At 42.3% G+C, this 13,608-nt stretch overlaps 1 protein-coding gene across 3 annotated transcripts in view; it reads left to right on the top strand.

Moving 5' to 3' along the window:
* Nucleotides 1-763: 763 nt before the first annotated feature.
* LOC140398441 (glucocorticoid-induced transcript 1 protein-like) overlaps nucleotides 764-13,608 on the top strand; it is an 80,231-nt gene continuing 67,386 nt past the window's right edge. The window contains exon 1 of one of the 3 annotated variants that reach the window (XM_072487130.1): nucleotides 764-1,393. In XM_072487130.1, coding sequence (XP_072343231.1) covers nucleotides 1,054-1,393 — 340 coding nt within the window. In that variant the 5' untranslated portion in view covers nucleotides 764-1,053. The remainder of the gene's footprint in view (nucleotides 1,394-13,608) is intronic. The other 2 variants (XM_072487129.1, XM_072487128.1) reach the window with 2 other exon arrangements.

The following is a 13,608-nucleotide window of genomic DNA, read 5'->3' as shown; positions in this document are numbered from 1 at the left end:
AGTAACCAATTTACCACTGTAAATAAATGTTAGTAATAAAACTGATTTGTACCATTCACAACCGTGTTGGTTCGTCTGTGTAGCAGAGCACCCAACACATCAACCGAGGTTGTCAGAGTGGCAGCGCCTGAGCCACAGGCATCCAGTTGCACATGCTGGGCAACCAAATGGTACCTGCAATGGCTCGCAATGTTCATCTGTGCCCTCTTCCCACGCATGAGATGGGGACCTTACCATGAATTTGTCGAACTGACCGCCCAAAAGGAAAAATAAAACAGTTAAAAAGGGGAAATAAGGATACTGGTTTGAAATATTTCTGGGTGGCAGGATGAGAGGAGGAGGAGGAGGAGAATGTCAGTGCTGATGGGAGGTAATGCAGGCTGGGCTGGGAGAGAAACAGTTGAAGCAAAAGCAATGCGCACATTAGCTTACTGCATTGCAATGAGGCAGAAGCAGCGATTTGATCAGACACTCATTGAGAAATGGAAGGAGTTTTTCATTATTTTTATTATTGCTGTGACGTAAGAGCCTGGTAGTAAAACCCACTGAGAAAGAGTCACGTGATCGCGCACAGGCACTGATTGTGACATCACTGATTAACGTTGCCATGGTGCCCTCTATGACGCATATCCAATCAAACACCACCGCTGGCAGCGACCGCCCTGAGCGACGTCCATGCTGGCCAATAGGAAGACGGGTCCCAGAGGTACGTCCCGCCTCTTCGCCATAACCAACCAACGTTCGCCATGACTGGCACCGTGCCAGTAATGTGCCATCTACCTTCTGCGATTGGCTAGCATGGATCTGAGTGACGGGACGAATGACCAATCGCGATCAGGGCCGGTGAGCGTGCAACCAGTGAGGAGCGAGAGGCGGCGATGGGGCGGCGCTGTGGTGGCTGAGGGAAAGTTAGAGTGAGTGTTGATCTGCAGTGGGAGGCAGAGGGGGAGCAACGCGGGGAGCGGATCCGCATTCGGGGAGCCAGCGGGTGGGGGCCGAAGAGCAGCATCAGCCGCCGCCATTTATTGTCTTCGAACTCCGAGTCGATCGGCGATGTCCTCGCAAGTGGCGCCTCGAGTCCGGCCCAGCGGCTCCCCGACCTCCAGCCGCCCTCAGCCGCTCCGAGCCACCGTCCCCTTCCAGCTGCGAGCGGCCGCCGGCAACAATACCCCGGGCGGCCTAAGGCTGGTCCCCGGCTCTTCCTCCACCATCACCGCCTCCTCGCTCCCGGCTCCGTCCGTCTCTCCGCCGGGAGGCCGCAGCGCCTTCCACAGCGTCACCACCTCCACCAGCCCCGGGCTGGGCGAGCAAGAGGCGGCCTGGAGAGCGGCGCCGTCCGGGGAGAGGAAAGGCCATCACTCCGCCTCTTGCTGCACATCTCCCGTCAGTAAAGGTACCTGCACCTGCCGCCTGGCCACAGCAGCGCAGACACTCTTCCCCCCCATCTGCAGAGAGCAGCAATGCCACTAACCCCAGCACTGTCGACGGGCACAATAAGTTTCATTTATCTTTTTTTGCCTGTGGAGACGAGCTACCCGAATGAATCAGCTCCACTTGGGCTCTCCCAAATCCCCTCTCCCTTGTAGACATTTTGCAGCTTCGATTTAGCAATCTGAGCATGAGTGTTGTTTGCTTTTTATCCCCCTCGATTGCTTTTTTTGGTGGTGGTGTTGCAGCACCCCCCGCCCCCAACACACACACAGACACAGGAGTGCCTCCCCTTAAATGACAGAGCCTGGAGCTGCAATCTCTTAACCAGTGCTAGCTGCAACTTGAGGAGTAAATTGTATATTTTTTTTGTGATCAGCACTATTCCAAACTCGTTTGATCTTTTTAAATTGGGATATTTTGGTTGCAGAGATATCTGGAAGTATGGAAATGCATTTTTGTCAGAAAGTAGACTTATTAATAATCTTTATTATTGTCACAAGTAGGCTTATATTAACACTGCAATGAAGCTACTGTGAAAATTCCCTAGTCGCCACTTTCTGGCGCCTGTTCGGGTACACTGAGGGAGAATTCAGAATGTCCAAATTACCTAACAGCACGTCTTTTGGGACTTGTGGGAGGAAACCCACGCAGACGTAGGGGAGAACGTGCAGACTTTGCACAGACAGTGACCCAAGCCAGGAATTGAACCTGGGACCCTGCCGCTGTGAATATTGTACAGCATTTCTTCATGATTAGCACTTGTTTCTGACCAATTTTTATTTTAAAAGCATTTTATGTAGCAATAAGGAGCAGCATCAAATTGATTACTGGTACACAGATTGGTTACTACTGTTAGTCCTTCAGATTGTTGTGCTAAATTAAATGGTTGTTGATAATGGTGTTTAGTCCAAGATAAGTTACTGCTGTAGTTTTTGAATGTGACTTTACTGTGCTCAATACAACAAGTTTACATTTTCTTCCCCAATCATTTAATCTAGTTTTTAAGTAATTTGGAGTCTTAATATGAATTGTGCAATGATTATAATTTATTTTTTGAAAGTTATCTTCTATTGAGTGGGTCTGAATGTTAAATTCCAGCGCTAGGTGGTTGCTGCTTTGCAAAGTTGCCTGTGCTGTTTAAATAAAAATTGTATACGAGTGCAGTTTGTTCATTCTGACTGCATGAGTGAAATAAATAGGTAGGAGTGTTTTAGGAGGAAAGAGCCTAATTCAGACTGGAAGTTTAATAGAAAATAATCCAACTGCAACTAGATGCCTGTAGAATGGCAGCATTTATGGCACATTACTTATGTACAGTAACTGCATTGAATGTGTTTGGAGCTGGTGAAGCTGTCAAAATGAATGTGGAAGTGTCCCAAGTAATATGCTTCCAGCTGTGAGAATCTATAGGCTTTTGACATTTGATGTAGCTTTTCCATAAAGAAACCGTTGAGCTAGGTTTGAAGGGGGACCCCTGGGGACTAAAAAAAAAACAGGTGAAAGATGAGAAAATAAAATATTTATTGTGTTAATTCAAGTATTAAACAGATTATAAAGCAGTTTAACAAGGTTATTACCAAAATTAGGATGCATGACAAGTCGCATTCTGGCATTTAGAATTTGTAATTTGTTGTTTAATCTGCACATTATACAGATTTTCTTGTTCCACGGTGGAGCTTGTGATGTCTAATTACATCTACCAATATTTCTGTGACGATTACTCTCTTCCAAATAATAATGCTGCACGTCCATTAATTGGTGCTGCAGTAAGTTGACAGCTTTTGCTTGCATTGCTGAAAAAGCGGAAACCAGTTTTTATTTGCAGATTGTTCGCATCCAAAATGAGACCTTGCACACTGAACTGGCAATGCTCCTATAATTTATGTGAAAAGCTGGCCAAGAACAGCTGATTGAGCATTCAGTTACACTCCTTGTTGTGCAGGGTGCAGCATGTAAACTGGTTGACCTTCTTTTGAGTGAAGATAGGCTTGTATCAATAAACTGCATGTGGGGTAGATTGTAAACGCACACAGCCATTTCCATTTATCTGTACAGTCCCATGTTAAGACGGTGCCACCCTTTCTCTTGAGATCAGCCACCATCTACAGTAGTTTGTTTAAGCGTACTAAATATTTACTGGTTGTAACACTTTGTTCCCACGCATATTTGCTGCAGCTGTTAAAAGCTGAAGTGCTGGATTTTGTTTTTGCTGTGATGAAAAGGCTTTTGTGTATCGTATTTACTGGAATAATATATAGACTGTATGTAACACAGTCACGCGACCCGCTTGCAAATTATTAATGACTTTTCCGGGAGTGTGGGGGGCAGCTTTGGAATACTTTCTGGATGCAGGGATGGCCTTAACAGGAACACATTTTGTTTGTATCGTGGTTTTGGCAGTAAAATACTCCAGTGTAGGAGCATTACTGAGCTAAAAAGGGCGATGGTAGTAGAGGTTTATGGAAGAGAGATTTTGAAAGGCTAGTTCAGAGCTTATCTATCTGAAGACGAGGTTTCCTTTGGTGGACTGATGAAAATAGGGAATGTGCATGGGCCAGAACTGGATATGCACAAATGGGTCGCGTTGGTTAAACCCGTAAGGGAACCAGTAATGGGTTTCAGTGCTTTAGGAACCGATTGGCATAGGTACAATTTGGTTGTTTCTTGCGCTACAGCAGTGATGACACTTAAAAGCACTTCATTGCCTGTAACACACTTTGGGTTATGAAAGGCATGATATAAGTGAGGCACAGAAGGAGGCCATTCAGCCCATTGCATCTGCTGGTTCTTTGCAAGGGCCATTCACTTAGAACTTACTCCCCATCCTTTTCCCCATAGCCCGCAATTCTTTTCTCTTCAGCTAATGATCTGATTGTCTTTTGAAAGCCATCATTGGATCTGCCTCAAGCCACCCTCTTGAGATCGTGCATTCCTGATTCGAGCCACTCGCTATATATTTTGTAACTGGCCACCATTGCTTTTTGTGCTGATCACCGTAAATTGATGTCGCCTAGTTCTTGATCCTTCCACCGATGGGAATGGTTTCTCCATATCTACATTGTCTGAATTCCTTATGATTTTGGATACCTCCATCATATCTCCTCTTGGCCTTCTCTATAATAGTCTGTTGATTTTAAAATCCACAATTGAACTAGAATAACTGCCTTCATTCATAACAGTGACCTGTTTGGATTTTATGATCCATATAATCCCAACTGAGACCCCATGATGTTAAATGATAAGCTAGCTATTTTGCTGCCTTGTGGCAAGGTGCTCCCAATTTTGCGCCAACGCTAACCGCTGCAGTACAGGTGTGGCACTCCAAGGACGTTTAAGAAGTGCAAGACCACCTTAAAGTAGTAACCTGGCACCAATTGGGCACAGCTCCAACCTCGTGTGAAGCTGACGCTTTGTTTTCAAGAGGTGGGCATTATCGCCATGCTGGCAGTCACAGAGCTGTTTGTGGAGGCAGCAGTATAACTGGCCTATATGACATCTGGAATCGTCTTCCTTGGCATTCTTCAGCATGATGGGTGAATATTTATTTGTCACTTGTCTAGGAGGCATGTGGTTATGATATGACCAGTGTGCTGCAAGTGGTATTGTGTACCACTGTTTCCTGGTACCAAATGGGGAACAATTACTGTACTGATACTATTTTCTTTTAAATAGACATGCAGGACCATCTGGAGGAGGTAATCTTGTATCATTTCAGTTTCAGACTAGTTACACAATAGTCAACTTGCACAGCTGAATCCTGAGGCTTTTCGAGTCATTTACTGTTTGGTGCTCTAATTCTTTTAATTTGGAGCTCGAGCAGAGCTCTGTTTTGCCATGTAACTGAATTATGCAGATTAATTTCTTTGTCAGCATTATAAACTAATTTTTGCAGTAACTCAACTATATTTGTGAGGCAGTAAAATGTAATTTATTCCCAGGATGTGTAAATACAGGCTTTATGATCCTAGTTAAGGCATTGCCAAACAATGTACAACAGATTCAGAAATCCAAATGGATATTAGGGCAGTTGTAACAATACTGAAAACATTTTTGTACTCTTGGGGAGTTATGAAAGCAAGTGTAGAGCAAGTAAATACTTTGGGCCTCAGGTAAAGCTAGACTAACCCCCCCTTCCCTTTACAATGGGTAATAGGAGAATAGATATAGAACATCTCTGGATATGTTGATATAGTGGTGATTTTGTTCACCACTGTGGATCATGCTGGCTTTTAACTATTACAATTTCTCCACTCTCCCCTCCTCCCTATAGCCACTCCTATTATCAGAATTTTTTGAAAAGTTCATTTTATGGGACGTGAGCATCACTGGCTGGACTAGCATTTATTGCCCATCTCTCACTGCCCGTTATTTCGGAGATCATTTGAGAGTCAACCATATTGCTGTGGATCTGGAGTCACATGTAGGCTAGACCAGGTAAGGATGGCAGATTTCCTTCCCTAGTAGGCTTTCCTATATTTGAAGTTTTATTCCATTACTGTAATTCCAAAGGCGATTAGGGAACTAGATGGGTTTTTACGACAATTGACAGTGATTTCATGGTCATCATTAGATTTTAAATTCCAGAATTCATTACCTATTTGTCTGCCTGTCAGTTTATTGGGTTGTAATTCAGGAATGTCTGATAAGGTATTTTAACTATGAACAATCACTTTACGTGCAGGTCATAATTGTTTTTTAAAATCAATGTTTCCCTGCCCTAACAGAGATAATAGTGCCTTAAGTTCCTGCAGCTGAGATGCTGCAGCAATTAGATTGTCCTGGTGAAAATGTATCTAGAATTTAGTTAATGCGCTGGGGTGACATCCATACTTATCGATCTGCTAATTTGAAAATCAGAAGCACAAGCACTTGTGCTTATTTCTTTCTTGCTTTTTTTGCAGTTGTCTGGAAGATTGTTACTGGCTCTTTTTTAAAAAATTCATAGCACTTAAGCTAATCAAATAACCTTAATTCACTTGGGTGCTTCTGGAGCTAGTACAGTTCTTGCCATTTAAGTTTTGGCCTGGTATGTGCTTAATTTGTTTTCCTTCATGCTTCTAGATTTGAAGATTTATGCATTAAAGTGTACGGTAGAGTCCATCAAAATACAGTGGGATGTTGGTCTGAATGTAAATGAATATTAAATTCACTCCATAGAGAGCATTTGGGCTAAAATCCAGCACCAAATAATGGAATAAAAAGTCCAATGTAGGAGAGCCTAATTGGAATGTGTAGGCAGTTTTGATGGTGTTACCCAGTGTATTAGTGTCTTTTGTGCAAATTAATCAGCGCTAAGGTGCTTTGTGGCAAAGGATAATTGGGTAGGGAGTGACCTCGCGATATTGGTGTTCAGGCACGTCGGAATAAAGTTGGGGAAATTAATCCTGATTCTAACCTCTGTTAATTTCCCTAACACAGACACGTCGGAAGTGATTGAGATTTATTAATCTTTATTAGTGTCACAAGTAGGCTTACATTAACACTGCAATGAAGTTACTGTGAAAAGCCCCGAGTCGCCACATTCCGGTGCCTGTTCTGGTGCACCGAGGACAAATTCAGAATGTCCAAATATTTGGGCTGCCTACTGAGAAATGCAGTTACATGAGTCGCTGATCTGAGTCTGGGCAGCTTTTTGACTTGTGCTTGTTTTTTTGCAGTTTTTGACTGGAAGATTGTGGATAAATATATCCTACATCAAAGCACCCAGATTCCACTTTTAGCAACAGCTATCTATAAATTAATGTGAATGGTGACTTTTTACACGTGACCCATGAGGCTGCATGAAGTGACAAAAATGGTCAGGAGCTCCTAGTCTTTAGGTAGTGGAGAGCTGTTGGTTGTGGGTGTTGACAGTGGTGGTTCATTGTTTCACAATAAAAGCATAGATTGGTTATGCCATAATTTTTGGTGTATAATGAAAGTTATTGCAGGCATTTGACATCATTATTATGCCTCTAATAACTATCCTTGCATGCAAATTTTGTTATTTCTCCACCTCATTGCAAAACAGATTTCAAGTCCAAGTTGGTACTTGTCATCCTTGCATATGGTGCAAGTAATCAGACGACACAGCAAACATTGCCTGATTTCTGTCTAATTAGCTAATTGCCTTTTATTGCTTATGGAAAAGCAAGCTTTTTGTGGTGGAATTTTTATGCTTCCAAAAATAATAATGTTGGAGGAAGAAAACAATGCTTATTAAATGTGTGAGTAAGACATTTCATGTGATGTATGTATTTTCGCTATTTGAAAAGTATAACAGTAATCCTACTTAAATATCAGAAGTTGAGATTGAAGAATAGGTATAATTAGAATTACGTGGCAATTTTCACTGCATGTTATTTAAAGATAAATGCAACCAAAGCGAAGTTGATCAGGATTCATAAACCAAGACTTCAAAATAAATATTTAGTTCTTTTATATTATGATAGGTTTTAGCTGTAGATATTGTGGTCATATGTCATTTAAGTAATTTGAAACCAAAAAATCCGTCATGTTTTTTAGAAGCCACAAGATTTTGCAGAAACTTCAGGCTGACCTCTATATCCCATTTAAGTTTTAAATTGGTACCTCATTATGGGTGGCAGGGGAGATGGGTGTGTTGTACCTACATGGGTGCCTGGTGGAAGAAGACATAACTTGATTGCATATCTGGACTTGGTCTTGGTGGGTTTTTTTTCTAGACTAAGTGACCCAGAGATCATGCGTTAACTGAACTCGATAGATTTGGACGTTTGTGGGCCAGAAAGGTGACATGAATGCAGCTAGATGTTTTTCCTTTCAGGAAAGTGAGCCAGCCATTTGAGATGTTGGTGTTCGACACTTGATGTCCCCTAAAGTGACCTAATAACCTAGTTGATAAAAACAAACGTACAAATGTGTGTAACACACAGCACACATGCCAATTCCCAAGAAAAGCCAGAACGTGTCTGGCTGACAACTCAGAAAGCAATATTAAATGAGGGCGTCTTTCTCTAAGAAAGGTTTGACTGGCTCAGCACAAAAAATGTATTTTGTGCGACGTGGGCGTCACTGACAAGGCCATCATTCATCCCCATCCCTAATTGGCCTTGGGAAGATGTGAGCCACCGCCTTAAACTGCTGCAACCAGTCTCCTGTACAAAGAACAAAGAACAAAGAAATGTACAGCACAGGAACAGGCCCTTCGGCCCTCCAAGCCCGTGCCGACCATACTGCCCGACTAAACTACAATCTTCTACACTTCCTGGGTCCGTATCCTTCTATTCCCATCCTATTCATATATTTGTCAAGATGCCCCTTAAATGTCCCTATCGTCCCTGCCTCCACTACCTCCTCCGGTAGTGAGTTCCAGGCACCCACTACCCTCTGCGTAAAAAACTTGCCTCGTACATCTACTCTAAACTTTGCCCCTCTCACCTTAAACCTATGCCCCCTAGTAATTGACCCCTCTACCCTGGGGAAAAGCCTCTGACTATCCACTCTGTCTATGCCCCTCATAATTTTGTATACCTCTATCAGGTCGCCCCTCAACCTCCTTCGTTCCAGTGAGAACAAACCGAGTTTATTCAATCGCTCCTCATAGCTTATGCCCTCCATACCAGGCAACATTCTGGTAAATCTCTTCTGCACCCTCTCTAAAGCCTCCACATCCTTCTGGTAGTGTGGCGACCAGAATTGAACACTATACTCCAAGTGTGGCCTAACTAAGGTTCTATACAGCTGCAACATGACTTGCCAATTCTTATACTCATAGATATGCCCACGGTGCTGTTGGGAAGGGAGTTCTAGAATTTTGACTCCATAATAATGAAGGAGCAATGACATTTCCAAGCTTGGATGGGTGTGTGACTTGAATGAGAATATGGCAGCGCTGCTTTGCATCTGCAGCCTTGTCCTAAGCGTCAGAGGTCACTGGTTTGGAAAGTGCTGTTGAAGTCTTGGTGAGTTGCTGCAGTTTTATTCTATAATGTGAAATAAGGTCAGTTCCAATTGTCAGCCAGAGGTGTAATTATTTTGGTGTGATTGGAAGATAGTTTTCAGATCTTGTATATTTTGAGTTTACTTAGTATTTTCTGTCAGACAAGCAGATGGTGCAAGGTAATCACTATTGTGTCATGCACCTTTTGGAAAGGATAAAATTGACAAGTTTTGTCTTATGAAGTGGGAGAGATGCAGGGTGGGGTAAAATGTCACTCCAATTCTGGTGGGACATGTCTCTTGGCTTCTCGCATAGATTTGGAGAAACAAAGAAACATAGTGGCTGTAACTGAAATTGGACTTCCAAGATAATTCTCTACTCCATGTGCCTTTATTAGCAAGCCTGAGCAGGAAGATTAAAATTATGATAACCATTAAATTAAGTGCATAGAGGATAAGCTCCTAGCATTTCACTTTCTCAAAGCAGCTTATCAATATGGGTGTTAGCATTGCCAAACATCCTTATGCCTGTAAGGCGATGTAGATGCAATTGTGGTATTGCATAAGATTTCATTCTGTTTGTGTTAATTTACTTTGTGGAATTGCTTTCAACACATAGAATGGTTGGAACAGTAATCTACTGTTGTGGGTGATGGCCTTCACCATAATTTTCAGAATGTTCAGCTAGTTATGGCCAAATCCAGCCTTGACCTACTTTCCCTTCTGTTTGATCGACAAATGAATCAAGTTCCGTACATGGTTAACTAAAACATACAAACTGACTTTCTCTTGCCTCCTTCCTCATCCCTCGCCCCTTCCCGAGAGTCAAGTTCTCAAAATTTTCCATCTGTTGGGTATCTTTTATGTAGATTAACTCTCTCTCTCTCTCTCTCTCTCTCTCTCTCTCTCACACGCATCTGCACTTCCCCTGCCTAAGCCTCTCACCAATAAAATTGCTTTTTCAGGAGTTTGAGCAGTTTTGTGGATTTGCACCCAAAATGGTGTGATTTGCTCATTTGCACATCTTGCTGCACAATGTGGTCATATCACTTCCTTTTCTTCCCAGTGTTCTCATATGTGGTACACCAGGGAGACCAATCTCTCAAACGTTTTTGTCACAATTTTTAAAGATAATTAAAATTATATGGAACTTGCCTTGGAGGATTACAATATTAATTTCTCCTGATGTTCACCTTGGTTGGCTTTTATGAAATATTGCAATAAAGGAAAAAAGTTAATACTGCAGAGGCACAGCTGATTAATTGCCTACTTTGGCTGAAATATCTGAACTCATCAAAAATATTAAGTTTTTAAAAAAAATCTGACTTAAATATAACAGATTGTGGTTGTTTTGCAATCTGGACTTTATGAAGGCTTCCTTTGTGTAATAAGTTTTAAAATCTCTCGTACTTTCCATTTGAAATTGTTCTTCCTGTCTGTGCCTGGGGGATTACACCCTAGATCCCAAGGAGACTGCATTCTGCATCATGCAGGTTTTAGGAAAGGGTGGTGCACGTTGTGACCTGTGCTTTACTGCTCAAAATCCATTATTTCTGCCTTGCGATTTGTTTACACACTTACTCGTCTCAGATCTCTTGGTGAGGCTCCCGGCCTGCATATCCTATGCTTTACATATGCCAAATCAGAGATTTCTGTTTTAATGAACCCACTGGAGAGGATGTGGAATCTTTTTTTTTTAAAAAGTCAGTGGGAAGTATCTATTTTGGTCAATGTGAGAAGTGTGACTGCATAAATATACAATGAAGTAAATATTGATTACAAGACATACACACATGTTTTCGCTTTGTAAGGAGACTGCTGATGCAAATATAATTTGATTGCATTTAATTGGTTATTAAAGCACAAAATATATTCAATTTAATTCCTATCTATGTTGGAGTGTCCTCTGTAAAGCCAGGTTGACAACTAGCACACTTATACACTTATCTGATAAAGCTTCATCCTGTTAAGCTGAACATGCATGCAAAAGTTGAGTTGAACACCTTTTCTGATACTATTTATATGTATAGACAAAGCAGTTTTGCTTGTGGTCCACAAATTAATAGTCGCTATTTTCTTCTCTCTCTCTCTCTCTCTCCCTTCTCTCTCTCTCTTCCCCCCCCCCCCCCCCCCAGGTTTGATAAAGAGTAAACTGACTTTATTTTAACACAGCATTTCCCAATATGGAATATTTGTTTTAATAAGCTGCAGTCAGACCCACCACCTCTGAAACGCTATCATCAATTTTGATCTTTGTTTCGAAAAGTCCTAGAACAATAAACTTGCATGCAGTGTAACTTTTTGAAGAACATAGAACGATACAGCGCAGTACAGGCCCTTCAGCCCACTATGTTGCACCGAAACAAAAGTCATCTAACCTACACTATGCCATTATCATCCATATGCTTATCCAATAAACTTTTAAATGCCCTCAATGTTGGTGAGTTCACTACTGTTGCAGGTAGGGCATTCCACGGCCTCACCACTCTTTGCGTAAAGAACCTACCTCTGACTTCTGTCCTATATCACCCCTCAGTTTAAAGCTATGTCCCCTCGTGCCAGCCATTTCCATCCGCGGGAGAAGGCTCTCCCTGTCCACCCTATCTAACCCCCTGATAATTTTGTATGCCTCTATTAAGTCTCCTCTTAACCTTCTTCTCTCCAACGAAAACAACCTCAAGTCCATCAGCCTTTCCTCATAAGATTTTCCCTCCATACCAGGCAACATCCTGGTAAATCTCCTCTGCACCCGCTCCAAAGCCTCCATGTCCTTCCTATAATGCGGTGACCAGAACTGTACGCAATACTCCAAATGCGGCCGTACCAGAGTTTTGTACAGCTGCAACATGACCTCATGACTCCGGAACTCAATCCCTCTACCAATAAAGGCCAACACTCCATCGGCCTTCTCCACAACCCTATCAACTTGGGTGGCAACTTTCAGGGATCTATGTACATGGACACCGAGATCTCTCTGCTCATCCACACTTCCAAGAACTTTACCATTAGCCAAATATTCCGCATTCCTGTTATTCCTTCCAAAGTGAATCACATCACACTTCTCTACATTAAACTCCATTTGCCACCTCTCAGCCCAGCTCTGCAGCTTATCTATGTCCCTCTGTAACCTGCTACATCCTTCCACACTATCGACAACACCACCGACTTTAGTGTCGTCTGCAAATTTACTCACCCACCCTTCTGCGCCCTCCTCTAGGTCATTGATAAAAATGACAAACAGCAACGGCCCCAGAACAGATCCTTGTTTTACCTCTAACCCCGAAGTTGTGTTCCTTTCCTCAGTGACTTATAATGGTATAAATCTTACTCCTCTCTAGACAGTTGCATGCTAATGACCAAATATTTTTCAGTCTTGCTATTTAATGCAAGTGCATTTTAGAAAAGCTTCATCACGTGCTTTAGTCCAAAATATGACAGGTTTGTTCTATTGGCAACTTAATTAGTGCAATTTTTTTTGCTTGTATTTTTTAAATTTAATGAAGGATGTTTGTTCTGTGGATCATACTTATTGGACATTATTTGTTTTGAATAACTTTGGTTATATGGGCAGCACGATGACATAGTGGTTAGCACTGATGCCTCACGATGCCGAGGACCAGGGTTTGATCCAGCCCTGGGTCACTGTCCGTGTGGAATTTGCACATTCTCCCCATGTCTGTGTGGGTCTCACCCCCACAACCCAAAGATGTGCAGGGTAGGTGGATTGGCCATGTTAAATTGCCCCTTAATTGGGGGAAAAAAAGAATTCGGTACTAAATTTAGAAAAAATGAGAAAAGAATAATCTTGGGTATGACGTGACCAGAGTTTCCTTCTACTCACCCCTACTGTGCAAATGTCATTAGTTCATCCTTGTATCTGATGGGGCAAAGTTTCAAATTATCTACATCACCGCTAAAAATTGAGTGGATGCTGCCCAAATTAATTTTGAATATCTTGCCAGCAGAGGGAAGGCAAAATTTTGCCCTGGCTACTTTCAAACATGGATCACATTAATATGTGAAGTTGAAGCGCATGGAATTATGGGTAGTGTCTTGAGGTGGATAGAAAGCTGGTTAGCAGACAGGAAGCACAAAGTTGAAATAAATGGGTCTTTTTCCAATTGGCAGGCAATGGCTAATTGGGTACCGCAGGGATCTGTGCTAGGCCCCCAACTGTTCACATATATATTAATGATTTGGATGAGGGAACTAAATATATTCTCTCCAAATTTGCTGAAGATACGACGTTGGGTGGGAGAGAGCTGTGAGGAGGATGCA

Source organism: Scyliorhinus torazame, chromosome 21 (assembly GCF_047496885.1).
Source record: "Scyliorhinus torazame isolate Kashiwa2021f chromosome 21, sScyTor2.1, whole genome shotgun sequence".
NCBI lineage: Eukaryota > Metazoa > Chordata > Chondrichthyes > Carcharhiniformes > Scyliorhinidae > Scyliorhinus > Scyliorhinus torazame.
The sequence above is the reverse complement of the archived record's forward strand: the minus strand, read 5'-3'. Positions and strand labels throughout refer to the sequence as shown.